At 42.0% G+C, this 20,126-nt stretch overlaps 1 protein-coding gene across 1 annotated transcript in view; it reads left to right on the forward strand.

Moving 5' to 3' along the window:
- Positions 1-3,765: 3,765 nt before the first annotated feature.
- The window catches only part of myo10l1 (myosin X, like 1), a gene marked incomplete at its 5' end in the record, with an annotated part of 28,245 nt that continues 11,884 nt past the window's right edge, over positions 3,766-20,126 (forward strand). The window contains 16 exons of the mRNA XM_061083115.1: positions 3,766-3,879; positions 13,870-14,028; positions 15,352-15,539; positions 16,329-16,463; positions 17,074-17,198; positions 17,334-17,347; positions 17,487-17,571; positions 17,768-17,874; positions 18,198-18,327; positions 18,420-18,538; positions 18,646-18,792; positions 18,898-18,998; positions 19,270-19,336; positions 19,480-19,572; positions 19,700-19,768; positions 19,851-19,933. Coding sequence (XP_060939098.1) covers positions 3,766-3,879; positions 13,870-14,028; positions 15,352-15,539; positions 16,329-16,463; positions 17,074-17,198; positions 17,334-17,347; positions 17,487-17,571; positions 17,768-17,874; positions 18,198-18,327; positions 18,420-18,538; positions 18,646-18,792; positions 18,898-18,998; positions 19,270-19,336; positions 19,480-19,572; positions 19,700-19,768; positions 19,851-19,933 — 1,736 coding nt within the window. The remainder of the gene's footprint in view (positions 3,880-13,869; positions 14,029-15,351; positions 15,540-16,328; positions 16,464-17,073; positions 17,199-17,333; positions 17,348-17,486; positions 17,572-17,767; positions 17,875-18,197; positions 18,328-18,419; positions 18,539-18,645; positions 18,793-18,897; positions 18,999-19,269; positions 19,337-19,479; positions 19,573-19,699; positions 19,769-19,850; positions 19,934-20,126) is intronic.

The raw sequence follows: 20,126 nt of genomic DNA on the forward strand, positions 1-20,126 counted from the left end.
AGTGAGAGGCATAGGTGTTTTCAGGAAATGCACTGAAGTTGACAATTTGTGTATGTGATAGCCCCCAGTGAAGACGGCGACTTGGAAAGAAATCCGGATTGCAGAGCTTTCGGTGATAAGGGCCAACGCTCCTGCATTCTCCAACCAGGTGCACCTCCTTGCTTGAATGTTCCGGACATTTCCCTCTTGTCGAGAACGTGTCTGACCGGGACAATCTCCTGCTGTGCTCTTCCTGTGTGAAGAGCAAACTCAAGAAAACGTCCCGACCCAATTTACCAGACATTGTCCAGAGTTCATCCCTGAAAACAGCTTTACACATGTAAGGCTTTACGGAGTCAGACCTGGAGTTTGTTGTCATGCACGACCATTGCTGCCTGTCTGGGGCCTGTAATGGACGAGGGGGAGGGGAGAAGTGAGGGCGCCAGGAGGAGGGGATGAACAAGGGTGTTGGTGGGTGTAGGTTGTAATGATGGCAGGTTCATTTATAACCTTTCGTCTCCCTTTCGCTGCGCTTGCCCCAGTGATTGCACAGTACATCGATCCGGGGACTAGACACCCATTTACTTAAAGTGGAGATGGATAAGAGAAAGCAATTATATTCTTCTTTATGGAGAACGAGGCCGAAATTGCACAGAGAAAGAAAAGTTTATATATTTAAAGTGTTCTTTATGCCACAAGAGCGGGCGTTCAAGGAGCAGTATTAGAGGCCTAAAGTGGGGTCAGAGGTCATTTTATCAGTTAAAACAGGATGTAGTTAAGAGCTGGTGAGCACGGAGCCTTACGGCCTGAGGGAGGTCATCAGGTCAAGTCACAGCATCATCGCCATTGTAACGGCTCCGTGTGCTGGAATGTGGCTGGTGAGAGAGAGAGAGAGGGAGAGAGAGAGAGAGAGAGAGAGAGAGAGAGAGAGAGAGAGAGAGAGAGCTATATATAGAGAGTTGCTGAGGAGAGAACAAGAGTGAGAGAGAGAGAGCAGAGGAGGCTCTTGAATTTTTCAGTCGACCGAGTGATTCTCGATGTTCGAGACTCGTTCATGCAAAGTGAATTAGCATTTAATTTAACATGCAGTGTATTAATTCAGTCTGTGAGTGTATTACGGAGCTCGGACGGACTCAGGAAAACGTTTAACGTCGGCAGTGTAACAGTTTCTTTAGAAGCATTATAACACAAAATTATAATATTAGTTTTTTTAGTTTTTGAACCCTCTGTCTGTTGATTTGTCTATTAGTTATTTTAACATGCACTCTGTTTGCCTGTGTGATAGGGCATGGCCACTATAACAATATCGCAGGTCACAATTCACCAAACAAATGTAATATTTTCCTCGCTTGTACAGAATCCTCATCAACTCTTGTGATTATCTCCTGGAATGGGAAATGTCCAGTGTTATTGAGGCTGGGAAGTTACAATGATGACAAGAGTTTATATTTAGAAAACAGCAGCAGCATAAAGGTCTGACTCCAAAAGCATTCTGAAGCCCCCCCCCCCCCCCCCCAAACCCCACCTTTGGCGACTTAACTTTAAAGTAGGGTAACGTCCATGTACAGTGTGGTGTACTGTGTGTGTGAGTGTGAATAATTCTCTGCCTGGTTAACTCTGTATCCTGGGGCACAACTCTGAGTTTCTATTAGCATCAGTGTGTGAGTGTTTGTGTTTGTGCAAGACAAAGGCAAAAAGACACAAAACAAAAAGAGAGAGAATAGGAGAAAAAGACTGAAAGTACAGTTGTCAGGCGATGCTCAGGGGTGTGGGACCATCTGTTGCTACAACAATTCATTTGGGTCCGTCCCCTGCTGCTCAGTTCATGCGGATGCTCACATCTGGTGTCTTTTAAGGACTCCAGCTTCTTCCCATTCTTCCCATTTAAGTAGGATTGTCTGGAAACTAGACTAAACTCCTAACTAGAAGTCAGTCATTGTCAATACTTTTCCAATAAATAATCATCCGGATTTAAATCTAGACCTGAACAAAGGTAAGATCAGCTGCACAAGACAGAGAATGGGAATGAGATGGTATTGGAGATGCAATCATATTCTACATTGTTTTATCAATCAGAAAATGGTGAAAGATGCCCATGATCTGTCCTAAAGGCCCAGCAAAATATTTAATTTACAATGACCCATAGAGAAAAGTGACAAATCCTCACAATCTAGAAGCTGAAACCTGTAAATGTGATGATATTTTTACTAAAAAATAAATTACTACAATTATTAATCAGTTCTGTTAAGCTGTATTGAATAGTAGATGATTTACGTTTTGTTAATTGACCAAACAAATCAATTAATTATGGGGACGGTGGTCACTCAGGATGCGTAGCCGGCCGTCCACTAACTAGAGGGTCAGTGGTTTGATCCCAGTCTTCCCCATTCTGCATGTCCGTGGGCAAGATATAGAATCCCAATTTGCCCCTGACGACATGTGTGAGTGATGTATGATGGAGAGAGTGTTCCATATGAATGCAGAGTCTGAATGTGTGTCAATGGGTGACTAACAAATTAGTTGTAAAGTGCTTTGAGTGGTGATCAAGACGAGAAAAAGGATGTATAAATGAAATATGGAGCATTATTGTTGTTGTTGACATCTGAGCTTGTGCTTTGGTAAATTCACAAATGATCCAGTGTCCAGTCTTGACATTATTCAGCAGATCTGTTGACTGACTCTCATTCTTCCTCTCCTCCCGTTTCCTCCTCTCTTCTCTCCACTGCTACGCTGTGCCCCTTTTTAGGGCTTGGAGGTCAGAGGTCAGGGTCTGCGTGAAAGAGGGTTTTGTGTGTGTGAAAAGGTCCAGGAAGGGCACGCTTCCTCTGACCCTCAAACAGCCCCCCCCCAGCCTCATCCCACCCCACTACCCAAAAACATGTCTTCACCTCTTCACCTCTTCACCTCTTCACCTTCGAATTCAATGATTTACATTATGGTGACTTGGTTTTTGTCCCCATAGGGAAGACAAGTCCCTGTTATGTAACTGAGTAAACAGGTTTAGGTCCCCACATCATGAGTAACACACACACACACACACACACACACACACACACACACACACACACACACACACACACACACACACACACACACACACACACCCACACACACTGTGTTGCTTCACCATGATAGAAAGTCCAGATGTTAGTCTTTGACTCCCATTAAACACATCTGTCTGTGCAGCCAAGCACACTCATCATACAGAAACACACTGGATGAACTGTATAGTACATTAACAGATGAAACTACCTGTCAGTGTCACTTTTTACACAAAGTAGTAGAATCAGTGCAATAAAAGAATTTTCTCTGCGAAGGAAACCATGTGGGGCTGCAGCTACAAATCATATTTTGTTGATTAATCTGATAATTAACTTCTCAATTACCGTCAAGAGATGATTAAAAGATAATTGGCAATAAAATATCAGATAATAATAAAAAAAACCTCTAGACTATTTCCCACAGTCTAAGAAGATCTATTTCACAAGCTAGATTTAATTGCAGTACAATATACAAAGAAGAATATGCAAATATTCTAGTGTATTTTTACTTCATTATAAATAAAATGATTAGTTGATTGTCCATCGTGCTTCAGCTTCATTTTGGTTGACCACAAGGGGATTATCATGTATTTCAAACTCTGCTGAGAAGTTGTGTTTGCTTGGGTGATTCTGTTGGATAAGAGCTGACGACCTCCTCTCTGTTCACCAGAGGGTTTGTGATCTTATCTTAACTAAATATTCCTTTGTCTGTTTCCTTTTCACAGCTTAACTTCAATCTTTGTATGTTTTTATTTCACAGGGAGCCCGTGTTTGGGTCCGGGAGAAGGAGCAGCTTGTTCCCTCCACTGTAAACTCCTGTGCAGATGGAACCCTTGTGGTCACAACTGACTATGGCGAGGTAAGAGATGTGCACAACCACACTCGTCTTTGAGATCGTGCTTGAATGTAGCACCAAGGCCAAGTTATCATTCTGCAAACTGACCAGATTTTGTTAAGACCTGGAAAATCTGATAGGACATATGCTTGTAAATGGAACCTGACAATTTATTTACTATAATGCAGCACGGCTTCTTGTTAATATGGAAATGTTATCTTATTTTGTTACAGCGGAATACTTGTCCTAATGGGAATCTGTGCTCTGAGGGAAACAGGCAAACCCGGTTCCGTTTTGGTTGCAGTTTATAACTTTATTACAGAGTCGGCAGTAGAGGGACGGCAGGAAATACAGAAAGGGAGAAATGTAAAATGTTATTTTTGATCAGCACCGTAAACCTCAAGATTATTAAGTTGTTTCATCTAAAAACTGATTAAAACAGTAAAGGTAAAATGACTGGTTATTTAACATACTTTGTAAATGGAAATATTCTTCGATCTGAAAACACATATTTCATTAGCTTGAACTGAACAGGAGAAGTAAAACAGTGCCAGTGGGGGATTTCTGCTGAGCTAAGCTGCAGTCGCTGCTTGGAATAGTTCACCTGCTGTGTGTTCACGTGAAAGGTCAGCGTTAAGGAGAGGCAGCTGTGCAGGTTCATCTGCTCCACATGTGGATCGATAGAAACTCATGATGCTCCACTTTCCTGTCCCCAGCTCCTTCCTCCTCCTCTTCCTCCTCCTCCTCCTCCTCCTCATTCATATGCAAAATTCATCTCTGACACACATTCAGCCTCCAGAGGAGAGTCCTGATAGATGTAGAGCAATATGAACGCTGAACATGCCTGTTCCGGTATTGTCAGATGTTAGAGTGTCGCCATGCTGCCCCCCCCCCCCACCAAAATAATGGAATTGAATGTTTAAATCTCATTATGGGTTTGTGCGCGCGTGCATGTGCTCATCTAATCTGTATCAGAGGAAGGACATGCACACATTGCTCTTTGGATTAAATTTTTGGGGGATTGCAGATGTTTTTGACACACACACACACACACACACACACACACACACACACACACACACACTCACACGCTCCAGTTGGCCGCATTTAGATGGAGCTAATAATAGACTTGGCTCTTCAGCCCGAATTCAAGAGTCTCAATGCTCCATTTATTCCCCTGAAGAACATCCACATCCATCCCCACAGTTGTACAATGAAGTGGTGTTTCCTTTTTGAAACATGCACAGACCAGACGCTGCTGCTCTAAAAGCATCGTCTCATTATGTAGCCGCAGCTCGGAGTTCCTGTCCGGGGACACGGCAGGGGACAGACAGGCTTTTGGTGATGGGAGCGGGCGTCCTCTCCACTCAGGATTATGAATGTCCTCACCCTCCCCTGCCGCCATCCGGCTCTCCCTGCCTCCCTCGGCCCTCCCTCTCTGCTAGCCGGTGGTGTTTAAATGTTCACTCTGCAGGAGCTGGTGAATATTTGATAGGGAATCAGCAGGGTGTGTGTAGGGGGGTCTGACCCATGCATTAGGACCCCCATCTCTCCCTGTGGCTCTGCCCTTTGAACCCAATCCCCTGATCTTAGTCAGAAATACCTTTTTGACTTCACTGAATCCCAGAAGCATTTTGAGTAAAACCTCAAAAACTTACTTGCATGTCGATGCCAAAGAAGAAAGTAAAAATTGCAAAAATGTAAATGTTGCAGTTTTTCTTGCTTGTTTTATTTCCCCCTCACTCTTTTCCTCCTCATATTCTCTTCCCTGCTCTTCTGTCGCTCTGCTGCTTTAATCTTACAGACTCTGACCCACTTCACCAAATCACAGATTCTGCGTTACAAATGCTGTGGCTGCGAAACTATCATGTTAAATCAGCACAACTCACTGCCGAGGGTAGATACTGCACAAACCCGATCATTCATCCTCGATTTTATGCTGCATTCTCAGGACGGAGCTGTCATGTAACAATATTTGAATATTGACAGTATTGCCAGTTCAGAAGGATTAATTCATGGAAAGTATAGGAGGCAGTGTTTGTTTTATTATTACTTTTCTATTCACTCATGTAAATAATTTCTGACATCATGCGCGCTGAACTTTTCATGGAGGGACTTTACAATTAACCGTGTCCCAATTCAGGGGCTGCATTCTGCGGAGGACATGATTTATGAAGGCAGGGCTTCAGTAGACAGAGTCACTGGCACGCAATGAATCCTGGGATACGTTGACCAGGGAAGGATCTACCCAATGGATGCTTCGTCTCTCAGGAATGGCAGGACGTATTTGTCTGAAGCTTTAAAACGAGACAGCCTAGTTGCGCCGCTGTGTAGCCATTTGTCCCTCGAAGGATGCGGCTCCCTGAATTGGGACACAGCTATGTTACCGTAGTTTTAAATATGCGTAGTCTAGAATCGAACAAAAACTAGGTACCAGGTCCCTGCAAACTTGTATGACCCCTCTGGTTCTGCGATCCATGCTGGTCAGGTTTGTGGGGATAGCAGGAGGCACAACAGAGGCACAGTCTGTATATTTAATCATATTTGCATCATTATTCACTACCTGATATTTATGACCATCAATGACAGCTGGAAGTTGAATTGCCCGATGAATCAAGAGCTAAACCAAGCAATCTCCTTGGATTGGTAATATCCCAGATCACGCACAAATATCTCATCCATCATCTGAGGTTTTCCCTTTCCCCCCAAAGTCTCTATAACTTACTGTGTAGAAAATACAATTAGATTAGAATCAGATTATATGAAATTTGAATGAATCTGTGAAACTAGGTCAGCAAAGAACTGGTTCTAGATATAGACAGAAAAAAAATATTTCACTGAAGATAATACAGCGAATGAGCATAAATGAAAAGATGAACCCTTAATAAAACAGACGATCCTAACCAGGCCAGGCAAAGTGAGAGTGGAGCCTGACATTTTGTACACACGCTGGAAGCAGTTGGCAAATCAAAACTCAGAGTACTCACTGACCAATCAGAGCAGACTGGGCTTCATGGGGAGGAGGGGCTTAAAGAGACAAGAGCTAGAACCAAGTGTTTCAGACAGAGAATGAAAAGACGAGCGACAGAAAGGGACAGTCTGTATTTTCTGAACATCAGAACATGTAAAGCCTTTCAGGTGACTGCCCAAATTAAAATAATGAGCCTGAATTTTCACCCTTTATGAAAATTTTAAATCTTGTATTTATAATCGGGCATGTTCAGGCACTTCAGAGATATTCCTCGTCTTGTTGCCATGGATACAGTGTCAGACTCCTTTCATATACTGTAGTTTTATTCTGATGTCCTAATGTATACCTGCATTGGACATGTACATCCCCACAGGATCGTACTTTACATGGGAACAGTGTGTAGACTGAGAGAAAACTCCACTCTTACACAGTGTATGCACACACGCACACACACACACACACACACACACACACACACACATGCACAAGCTTGGTCGTACACACTCTGAGGTGACGTTTGCGATGAGTTATGGACAATGTGTGTTACGTGACCTGGATTTCAGTAGCTAGCGTGAAAGCTGCAGTGAGAGCTCACGCGAGCAGAGAACATGCTGCGGGGATGCCTCTGCTCCCTCGGCACACAAAACATAACTACGTTCTCTGACACACACACAGACACAGACACACACAAGAAAAAGTGACACATACTCTGTTGAATGCGCCCTAATGAAAAGCGCAGAAATGACTTGTTTCGTCTGATCCGGCTCAGGAACAAGCTTATGCTGCGGTGTGATCTCCTGACCCACATTCCCCCTTCACAGTTTCAGATTTCTAACCCTCCCAGGACCTCATAGTTACTCATCTCATTTAGCATCATATAATGAGATTAACTCAACTCTGTCAAACTGGGCACACAAAACCACAGACACACAAACACACACCAACTGTAACGACGGTCACACACACTCTGTCTCTTGCTCTCTGTCCGTCTCTCACCTTCAGGGAACAAGGCCGTGATCCCTCTCGGGAGGGATGAGTGTGGTTTGCAGAATCCTACAGAGTGATGGCTTATGAAATGTGTTATTCCCTCCAGTGCTGTGGGGCAGAGGAGATATAAACGCAGTTAAATCTCATAGTTGACCTCTTTTTCTCAAACCAGCTCTGTGGGAAAAGAAACAACGGAGCACATTTCAGGTTTTGAGTTTTTAGCCATGCTAGTGACATGTTTCTATTGATATTTGTTTCCTGGTAAACTTGACAGATTGAACAAAACTTTATATGAGCATTAATGTTCCCCAGATGATGAATCATAGTTTTAACGTTGCGCCATCATCAGGCAAATGTTACTTTTCCAAATACCTGCAAACTCAGCCTCAGCTACACCATGTATAGTTAGCACAGTTATTATAGTTTTTATTACGCTATAGCATTATATTAATGAACATTCATTACCCTAAGTACAGCTTCTCCATTGGTCCTTTAATGGCAGTAAAAAGGTCTCTGCACCAGACGCATCGTTCAAAAGGATTTTACTCAGTCTCTTAATTAATCATGGGTGTGTTTTAGTGCCATCTCCAATTCCCTTTAAAAGCCTGATGCACTTGCACCTTGGCGGATGCTGTTATTTGCCTGGTAGTAAAAGAATAACTGTCTGCTCAGAGGAAATGGATCTGTTCGGGCACAAAGTTAAAGTGCGAGAGCAGACAATGTGTGTGTAACAAGCAGAGTGTAGGTGTGTTTCTAACCACTTATGTAGGTCATATTGGTATCTTGCTAATATGCCCATAAAATAACATCGTTGACAGATCTAATGTGTTCGCCAGTTGAGAGCCATGTCCCAGTAATGCACCTGAATCCACCTCATGGTGAGACTCACATGCTACTGGTCGCTGTGAGCGCTGGATTGAAACTGTGTTGGTGTGAAATGAGTTAAGACACTTGCATTGGGCCAGTTTGTGAAGGAAGTATGATACGGCTCTGCAAGTAATTTTTAACTGAACAAACATAAAATGAATAGGGTGAATGATAATTTTCCCTTCTTTTTATCTTGGTCTTTTAAATGTCTCCTCAAATCTCCTTAACAGACACAAACAAAGTTTAATCTTTTGTAAATCTAAAGCAAATTCATTTTTGGGATTATTTGACACAATTTAGAAAAGATTCAGGTGTCTTTCAGATACCTAAAAGCCCATGCATTAAATAATATTGAATTTGGATACTCAAGAATAGATTAAATATATAGATTTTAAGTTGTCACATTAGTTTTTGAGTTACCTCAGCTCCCTGTAGATGCTTGCACATAAGTAAATCAATAACTTGGCCCATTCTCCCTGCATACATAAGAGTCCTGCTGGCCACAGCTTCTCCTTTTGCTTCTAATATATTCGGATCTGAAGAAACCCATTATAAAGAAATACCTCATCAAAGATCCCCAATCCTAATCTGAACCATGAAGGTCTGCAGGATCTGATCCCAGGTCAGTGAGGAGAGGTGCAGGTGTGTAAAGTGCCGTGCGATACTGTATCTTGCAACAGTGAATATAGGCCTGCAGAATATATAGGTCACTGTGCCCACAGCTCTCTGTCTTCAGCTCTCTCGCCTGCTCTCCACTCTCTGCAGCTAATCTGTGAAGTCAGATGAAGAGGCTTTAGAGGGAGACCATTGCTTCCACTTTGTGTCTGTGTGTGTGTGTGTGTGTGTGTTTGTGTGTGTGTGTGTGTGTGTGTGTGTGTGTGTGTGTGTGTGTGCCTGTGTTGAAATGAACAAAGCAGGTTAAGAATGGTGTAATTGTGCTGCATGGCGGAGAAAAGCAGCAGAGACGATGATGAAACAGGAGAAGAAGTGTCGTCTGTGTCTGAGCGAGTGTTTATTGTCAACAAATCCCATTAAAAGACCAAATCCCCCAAACAAGTGTTGCAATAGATGGTATTCAATACGGAACAATAGCCGTGGTGGACGCTCAGTCGCAGGGACACCAGTTCACAGTGATAAAAGATAAGGATGTCAGGATGCTAACATGCTTAAAATGATACTGCTACCCTGGGGATATTAGGTCTAATGTATCCCATAGTCTCTGAAGGAAGATGGACAAAGCTGAAACATTCTAGATGTGGTTGCAGACGTCTTGTGGTTTAACATTATATAAAGTCTGCACATTATGGGTCGTGGAGTGGAGCCGTATCGATACGCGCTCTCAACATCTCGATTAACTTATTGGTTGAGCGTGAGTGTTTTGGGTGGGACCTTGCTACCGGGGCTCCACCCCCAATCGCTAGGGGCGGACTCCAAATGCACAAGATTGCATCGTTCTTATCCGGGACATTTTAGCTTAATTTCTGGATAGTGGGAAAACGTGTCAGGAAAATCTTTACACGTTTAAAATAAATTAAACTTTATTTGTGGAGCCCTTTTAAATATTGATGTAGCCTCGCAGACTTCATCTCCTGAAGAGAGAAACTGCTGAAGACAAATCACAGTTGGTTAAACGTGCACTACTTTTACTTCAACATTATCTCATCCTCTCGTTGCTCTGTCAGTCCACTGCATGTCAGTCTCTCTCTCTCTCCCTCTCTCTCTCTCGCTCTCTCTCTCTAATGCTGTCGTCCTCGCTCCAATAATGAATTATTGAAAATGAAGAAACCCATTTCAAACTGTCTTCACAGTCAAAGTTGTGGCGAGTGCATATGCTTCCCATACAGTACATTATGCTCATGTCATGTGCGTGTTGCACTTGTGTGTGTTATTGTGCACTAAGGAGCCGCGTACAAAACGTGTGTTAAAACCGACAGGATTGATCTGGAAGGATTTTATTTCAGTCACTGACATACTTTCTCTCCTTTCAGCATCTTCTCCTCTGAATTATTCGTTGATGGGTTTTCCTGGTTTTCCCTGAACGTCTCTGCTTTAGCTGCTGTTTTTTTAGGTTTTATATTTGAAAGCAGCTTTAGCATTGGAGGCTATTTTAATACCCAGACGGTAGCTCACGCACTGTTTGTTTTAATGTTACAGACTGAATATTTTCACAGTGAAAATATTCCTGTCTTCTGGATAGAAAATAATGATAGAATTATGATCTAGATCATTACTAAAAGGGGCACTCCACAACTTCTACACATAGAAATCAGATTATTGTCATTTTATTTGTCTATTCAACCTTTCAAAACTGTGGTATTATACCAAATACATTATCTATACATATACACATATACATGCATGCATGTGTCTATTAGACCAAAGTCCTGACCCAGTTATTTATTAGGTCCTGGTTAAGGTCAGGGGTAAAATGTAAATTGAGGCTAGGTTATGGTTAGGATTAGGCATGAATGTGTTAGGGTTAATGGAGATAGCTTTGCGTGTGTGCGTGCGTGCGTGCGTGCGTGCGTGTGTGTGCGTGTCTGGGTGCGAAGCCTTATTTTCTGCTGCACTATAATTTACTCTGGATTTCAAAAGCATGCTTGACTTTCTGATTGAAATTGTTCTCAGTAAACCTCCAATTACAGGCCGGGGTCTCAGATTGAGCAATTTACACATTAAGTGAATCTGTATGAGTTAGCACACAGGGATCCATGCATGTTAGATAGTTAGATCAGTAAAAACATGAATAAAACAGGTAGAGGGGATATAATATGGAGGTTATAGGAGACAGCAATGAAGAGGGAAAGTGGAGGAAGAGGAAAAAGAGGAAAAAAAAGATCATGGGCGGTTGAAATGTGGGAAGATGCAGTGCGGGGAAAGCAGAAGAGAGGAGAGTAAATTAATGAAGAGTGGGATGGAAGAGATCGAGAGTACAGAGAGAAAAGAGAAGCGAATGACAGAGAGGGGGAAGGGATGAAGGCGACGAGCGTCGGGAGAGATGAGAGAGAGAAGTTATGTTTGAGACATGAAGTAAAACAGAACTCAAAAAGATTCAAAAAGAAATATTAAGACATAGAGTGAGAGAGGGATTTAATAGGGCGACTAAGTAAGAGACAGGGTGAGAGAATGTGATGGACTTGAAAATAATTTGAGAGTCTTTCTCCCGCACAGATGCAGGAATTCACCCAACACATAGATTCTGTGTTGTGGAAATTAAAGAAAGAACTAAAGGAAAGGGACCTTAACTGGAATATAGGAGAGGACATGGAAACACACGGTGGCCAAGGACAGTTAAGGATGCAGTTGCAACAGTTACAAAAAAATGATATTGTCAAATACCAGTTAAATGGGTCTCATTATTAAATTATATTTATATTATTTGAAGAGAGAAAATGAAGAAGCTATTAAGCTTTATTCAGTGCTTGATTGCTTGTTTCTTCTTCTCGGTAATGAGTCTCTATGTCAATGTTAAATCCCTTATTGCAAAGGCTAATGCTTATCAAGGGACAGCCCCTGAAATTTGATCTTTTTTATTTCCTTTGTTTTCGATTTGTTTTTAATTTTTTACATATTTGTCCTGTTTTGTCAACATTTGTTCTTCTACGTGTTTTTCATTGGGTTACTGTAGTATTTGGACATTTGCCGCATTATGTTCTGTATGTATGGGAAAAGTACAAAAAACAGGGACAACTAGAAATGACTCATAGATTTATCTTAATTATTGGTGGAGATGTAAAGAAAGACATACATCCCTGGGTCTGTCCCTTTGTCCACATCTGTGCCAAAATTCACTGGATTCTGTTTTGGCCCAATTCCCATTGTTTCACCAAGTTTCGTGGAAATCTGTTGAGTAGTTGTTTTGTAATCCTGCTGTAAAAACAAACAGATAAATAAACGGATTGGATCGGGATGAAGTAAATACAGCAGTATATTGGTAAATATAGCACACACGCTTCCATCTGGACTCAACAAACAAACATTTTATTTACAGACAGTTGGTGCTCATGGAAACGATATTATAGCTCTGTACGTTACTTTGCCCTGAGAGCTCTGACTGCAGCTCTGAGCCGGGGAGGACTGTGTTACTGGAGTGAAATGGATTTATTTAAAAAACGTGACGTCTGAGCGCCTACAGCGTGGCCCTGTGCCACACTCAACAGACTTCTAACACATCTGACACACACACACACACACACACACACACACACACACACACACACACACACACACACACACACACACACACACACACACACACACACACACACACACACACACATACACTAACAGTTCAGTACTATAAAGGCTGGTTTCTATTATTGGAGAAGTAGATTTCACTGCAATGAATAAATGACATTGATACTGAAATACATTCACTATTATGTCCAGTAAAAGTGTGTTTGTGTGTGTGTGTGTGTGTGTGTGTGTGTGTGTGTGTGTGTGTGGACTATATACATGAAAGAAAGATGGGGATCGTCATGTGTGTGTCTCTGGCCTGAATGCACACACACCGAGCTGCTTTCACCTGTCAGGTGCTGCCACATCAGATCTGTTACACTTCTTCTCTCCTTCTGTCCTCACTTTCTTCTCATACTCCTTCCTTTTCTTCTTCTTCCACTTTGCCTCCTTCCCCTCACACGGTCAGGTTATCTTGTCCCAGACTGCTCTCTCGTTGCCATGGCGACAGATGACATAGATGAAAGGGGGGAGCTCTGTGTGTTCTCATCATGTGGATTTTCGTCCTGTTGCAACAAGCTGTCGTCTTTCTTTACTTTAATCTCAAGATATTACTGTTATCATTCAGTAGGCAGCATCACACGCTTCACAGCTGGACATAAAAGAATCATATTTACATTTTCCTTTGTCAGTTTGCGCTCTTGTGCCAAGTGAACCAGCGTAATAGACGATGCAATGCAGTCCGTCTTTATGCAACACAACATAGCATTATCATTTTCAGAGTGTGTGATGTATATAACTAGGAAAACAATTATAAGACGATCAAAATTAAGAATGAAAAACTCAATTTTAGTTAGTGCTAAGCTAAGCTAACTGCTTAGAAAGCTGCAGCCGCAAATATCACTTGATAAATATACTTAAACTAAAGCTGATCAATAAACGCCTGTTATATATTCTTCACGTGTATATGAAGTATTGATAAGTGACAGTGAGTTTGTCTTGTTGTGTCCCAGGTATTGTACCTGCAGACGGCCGAGGTCACCAGGGAGCGGGTGTACGCCATGCACCAGTCCAGCATCGACGGGGTGGAGGACATGTCAGCGCTGGCCGAGCTGCACGAGGCCGCCATCATGCACAACCTGTACCAGCGCTACAAGAAGGATAACATCTATGTGAGTGAACCGAATGTGTGTGTGTTGTTGTCACACTTTGGCAGAATTACTGACGGCAATGACACCAGAATCGAGTTAATTACCAGCACCAGGACCTTTGACCTTCTAAATCTGATCACTTTATTCTTGACTTAACTTTTGTACCAAATTTTGAAGAATTGCCTCAGGGCGATTTTGACATATCATGTTCACAAGAATGGGATGAATGATCAAATATATTGCCTCTGGCCACTTTCTGTCGCCTGTGCTGTGAAATTTAAAAGAGACAATCAGCAGACTTATAAATTATTGACTTCATGAGGTTATAGTTCCCTTTTAAAAAACTGTTTTGACCACTAATATGATGATAAACACATTCACAGTATTCATTTTAGTAGTGTGTATTTACAAGTGTAAACATAGTATAGATCGGATATTTTATATAATCAAAATCATGATGACGAGAGAAATGCTCTGGCAGTTTGTTCATGTGTATCTGTAATGAATGGATTCATTGATTCATAAGACTTGAAAAGACAACTACCTCTGTAAAATCAATATTGTGAGCAAACGTGTATAAAAAGTGTACATTGTAGATCCCGGTTATGATATGTTGAAAGTTACACGTTCGGGAACCTGAGGATTACCATGACGACAGTGGGAGTGACCTGATCTAGATGATGAAAATGTGTCCATAGACGGATTTCCCATAAGCTGATCAGCTGAATTTCATCTTTCTGTGTCACAGTGTGTTCACGTGTTCACTCTGTATGGCGTCCAACTGTTTTATGTGTGGTGCACAGTCAGGGTAATATGACACGATGGAGGTGATGCTGACCTCAAGCTTTCTTGCTTTCTCGTTCGAAGACAAGGTGACTGTTTCACCACAAATAGCTCAAAATAGAAATCTGTCCTCCGTCGTCTTATTCATTCGACCTCAACTTTCTAATAAATATCCTGTGTTTTGTTCTCCCTTATCCTCCAATCTAGAGCACAAGACTGCTTTTATATTTGACATATATGAACTGCATGTGTTTTTGTTGGCACGTGTGTCTGTAATTGGGAACACGTCTGTTTATTTAAAACAGAAAGAAATGGAGAAAACCTACAGCAAAAGAAAAAAGCTAATAAACAACCCAGAAACGACTCCAATGCCGCCCACTGTCCAGAAACAAAGCCAAAATATCCCACATACAAGCGGTGCTGTTCAAACCAACCATTCATGATAATTATAGCATCAAAGAAGACCCAAACTTACCAAAAATATATATACAGTATATATACAGCCCATGAAACATGTTACGGAGATAGAAATGGCTGAACTGTCGTATCGTGTGTTTTCAGACGAACATTGGCAGCATCCTGGCGGCCGTCAACCCTTACAAGCAGGTCCCTGCTATGTACGACCCAGAGCGGGTGGACCTCTACTCCAAGCACCACCTGGGGGAGCTGCCCCCCCACATCTTTGCCGTGGCCAACGAATGCTACCGCTGCATCTGGAAACGCCCCGACAGCCAGTGTGTCCTCATCAGGTGAGTTCACACGTCCACTGTCGCTGTGATTCCTGCCTCACGGCCTCATGTCTGTCCATTGCTGTTCCATCCACAGTGTTCAGTGTGTGCTTGGACTGTTCTCTCAGGGGATTGCAGGGTATCCCAGCATGCACCGGACGACAGGGTGGTTCCATTCTTCTTCCTGCCCTACTTACCTGGACTTGTTCTTATATTTATTATACTTTATCATGAGGTCGTAGCCAACACGCTGAAAATGGTGCTGAAAAGATAAGACTCTTATCTTGGTGATAAGACTAATTTAATTAGACCACAACAAGCATGACATAACTCTTTGAGTATGGTGAAGAAACACATAATAACAGCGATGAACTGTTAGAGTCGTTGTGACATTCCTGATGTATTCAGACGACTGAATCAAGCACAGAGAGCAAATTATGAATTTTGAATTTTGTTCAACATGACCTGCTCCTCAGTGAAGCTGGTTGATTTAACCGCTCCTTGACTGCTTCTCTGAGTGACTCACTGGACTTGTGGGGACAAACATGTCCTTGTGATTTCGATAACGCTCAGCCTTCAACTCACTGGGTCGTGATTGAGAGGGACTGGGAGCTAATGAGCGTATCAAAGCTCAGCATCAATTACACAAGTCAGGACGAGGATGTGGGAATGTCAGAGAAGGTCACAGTGCATTTAATTGAATTGGGTTGTGTGTGTGTGTGTGTGTGTGTGTGTGTGTGTTTGTGTGTGTGTGTGTGTGTGTGTGTGTGTGTGTGTGTGTGTGTGTGTGTGTGTGCTTGTGTGCTTCAGTGGTGAATCGGGCGCAGGGAAGACGGAAAGCACTAAACTGTTGCTGCAGTTCCTGTCGGTGATGAGCCAGAAATCAGGAGGAACTCCTGCTTCAGAGAAAACCACACGTGTGGAGCAGGCCATCGTCCAGAGCAGGTAAACAAAGAAGAAGTGATGAAGACAGTTTCTTTCCTCTTTACTTTATAAAGTCTCAAGTCTTTAAGGACAAGTCCAAGTCAAGTGACTTTTAAACCAATATATATTTTATTATTGATTTATCTGGTTATTCTTCATGTAATTGATTAATAATTCTTTCATTGATGTTTTACATGGATACTCACAGAATTATGAAAATTATGATTCAATTCTGTTTGCATGGAATTTAGATTTGTTTTTATATCCAATTAACGAGTTGGTGTAATTTAAAAAAATTCAATTTGGTGTAACCCTGCACATTATTCTACTGTTTCAAATTGTAGTAGTTCAAAGAGAAAAGATAAAGTCTTTTGGGAATCAAAGCAGACTTGAGACCCCAAGTCTCAAAGCTGCCCCTGAGCAAGACCAAATCCTGTGAGAGTTATCATCGCTTGAATCGGGCATTTAGTGATGTGTGTAATTGTGCTCATATGAAGCATGAAAAAGAAACAGATAAGTAAAGGTCAGTCACAATGTTGCTTTAGGAGAAATGCAGTCATTGGTGGACTATATTCTAAATATCACAGCAGACGACAGTAACCTCAGGTTTTCTTTGACATGTTCCCTTCAGTCCCATCATGGAAGCGTTCGGAAACGCAAAGACGGTTTACAACAACAACTCCAGTCGCTTCGGGAAGTTCATCCAGCTTCACTTCTCTGAGTGCGGCAACATCCAGGGAGGCTGCGTCATCGACTGTATCCTCATTCATACTCCAAATAAGATCATATTTATTAGATGTATTTTTATATATAAGGATTTAAAGGATCATAGAAAGCTTTGACAAGGCAGCTCAGGAGTGATTGTTGTTTCCTTGACTCTCCACCCTTCAGATTTATTGGAAAAGGTAACTCTGTATTGGAAGATGTCCGAGGCTGTGGCCTGCACATGTCATGTTTCAACTTATTACCACTGACCTGTCTGTGTTACATAGTGAATCACAATGAAATTATAATAGAGTCTTTGCTACATTGTTTTTGCTGTAGAACCGTGTGGTACGACAGAACCCTGGAGAGAGAAACTACCACATTTTCTACGCTCTGTTGGCCGGAGCTACCAAAGAGCATAAAAGTAAGGAAAGCTTGTATCAGCGAAACAAACATGTCTTTAAAAACTAAATTAGTTTCTGCTAAAACATTTCTTATCTCTAAGAAATGCACTTGAGATAGCAATCTAACGGAAGTGTGTGTATAATCGCACTATAACTAGATATAAAATCTTGCATCTCTACCGCTGTCACGCTGACGTTATGAATTTCCTCCGTCAGGCCTCTACTTCCTGGAAGACCCTGCGGAATCGTTCCACTACCTCCGCCAATCAGGATGTCTGAAGGACAAGAGCCTGAATGACAAAGAACTGTTCAACAGCGTCATGGTCAGTTTGTCTTCATTACCGACTGTGACTGTTTCCTGTCGTTGTGAATGCATCCGACCAGAAACATCTCCCGCAGCATTCCCAATTTATTGGACATTGTCTTAAAAACAACTTATAAAGTAATTAACTGCTTTGTATTTTTTCCGCCTCTGCCTGGGAGGTTGTTTTTCCTTTTGTTCATTGGATTTCAGCAGATGACCTTAGATACACAAACAATAACATTTGTGGATTATAACCATTGCAGTTTCACGTTTACAGTTAATTATGACACGTTTTTGAAGCTGTCAGTGCCTGATCTCCTCTCGTGTGTGTTTCTCGTGCAGGAGGCGCTGAAGGTGTTGGAGTTCTCGGAGGAGGAGATCAGAGACATGTTCAAGCTGCTGTCAGGAGTCTTGCAGCTGGGAAACATTGAGTTCATGACTGCAGGAGGAGCCCAGATCACCACCAAGCAAGGTCAGTGAATGCCTCGTGTGAAGTGAGTATAACAATGAAAGCTGAAATGGATAATTTAAACATGTATAACACATCTTTGTCTGTGTTTCAAGTTGCCACCAATGCCAGTGAGCTGCTGGGCCTGGACACCTTCCAGCTGTCCGAAGTCCTGACTCAGAGATCCATAATCCTCAGAGGAGAGGAAATCTGCTCCCCTCTCACTATAGAGCAGGTATATACATGCACATGCACACACGTTTATTCTCCCCATGTATAGATGCCTCACAGCCTCTTCCCGACATCCTAACTATCCCTCGGGTTTACCTCTCACCGCTGCAGGCCGTAGATTCTCGGGACTCTGTTGCCATGGCGCTATATTCCCAGTGTTTTTCCTGGATCATCCTCAAGATCAATCAGAAAGTCAAAGGGAAGGAAAACTTCAAATCCATCGGCATCCTCGACATCTTCGGCTTCGAGAACTTTCAGGTCAGAACTCTGAGCTTGACTCGGATCTCCTGCATGTTTTACTGTGAGGACTCTATTTAATCAACATGTGGACAGGCTGTTTATAAGAAGTGTTTCCTCCTCCAGGTGAATCGATTTGAGCAGTTTAACATCAACTACGCCAACGAGAAACTTCAGGAGTACTTTAACAAGCACATCTTCTCTCTGGAGCAGCTGGAATACAACAGGTGCACTTCAACATACATCTACAGCACATGTATTCATATTGATATGAACATTTAGAAGTGTAGAACATGGAAAACCATTAGGTTAAAATATTATTGACACAATGTTTTTCTCTCAAACACCACCATTATGTCACATATACCATTCATGTCTATGCATAAAAATACAGTTTTTTAAATTTGTTAAACAATTTCTTTTTTTCAGTGATATAAAGTTAAAGAAATCATGTAAACCACTCGTTCATGCATGATTGTTTGGGTTTCCTCTCTGCAGGGAGGGGGTGCAGTGGGACGCCATCGACTGGATGGATAATGCAGAGTGTCTCGACCTCATAGAGAAAGTAAGAAATGGCTTTTACACATCTTAACACTAAAACTAAACCCAGTAGGATCTAATAATGTTGGACTGATGTCTTATTTGAAGTGGTGCTGATTTCATAAAGACGACACAATAACATGAGGCTTTTTTCCATCTCTCCCTTAGAAACTGGGTTTACTGGCTCTGGTGAATGAAGAGAGTCGATTCCCCAAAGGAACCGACTTCACTCTTCTGGAAAAGCTGCACAGCAGACACGCTGTACGCTATTTACTCTTTTCTTCATGCACTTTATGTATTATTCAGACAAATGTTGAGCTGCTTTGCTTCCATTGAACATCACATTAAATATGAATGGATATGTTGATCTTTTTCTTGTTTGCTGCAGACAAACCCTTACTATGTGAAGCCAAGACTCGCTGATCATCAGTTTGGTATCAAACATTATGCAGGGGAGGTGAGTTATATGAAACGTAGCCAACACATGGTACATTTTATCGTGCACATCAGAAACATTATGATGAACATGTTTCCGTCAGGTCTTGTATGATTCTAAAGGAATCCTGGAGAAGAACAGGGACACCTTCAGAGACGACATCTTAAACATGCTGAAGGACAGCAGGTAGGACGCTCTGACACACTGTGAGTGAGTAGTCAATTCAGACTGTAATAGATTTGACTAAGTGATAGGTTCATTTAAGTCATTCGAAGGTTAAATGCTTGGAAATTTAAATGCATCTGGATTCTATCCAGCTTCATCTTGACCCTTTGATGCAAGTCATTCGACAGATTACAACTAAGAGTGTTTAAGGCTA

Source organism: Limanda limanda, chromosome 12, assembly GCF_963576545.1.
Source record: "Limanda limanda chromosome 12, fLimLim1.1, whole genome shotgun sequence".
Classification (NCBI taxonomy): Eukaryota; Metazoa; Chordata; class Actinopteri; order Pleuronectiformes; family Pleuronectidae; genus Limanda; species Limanda limanda.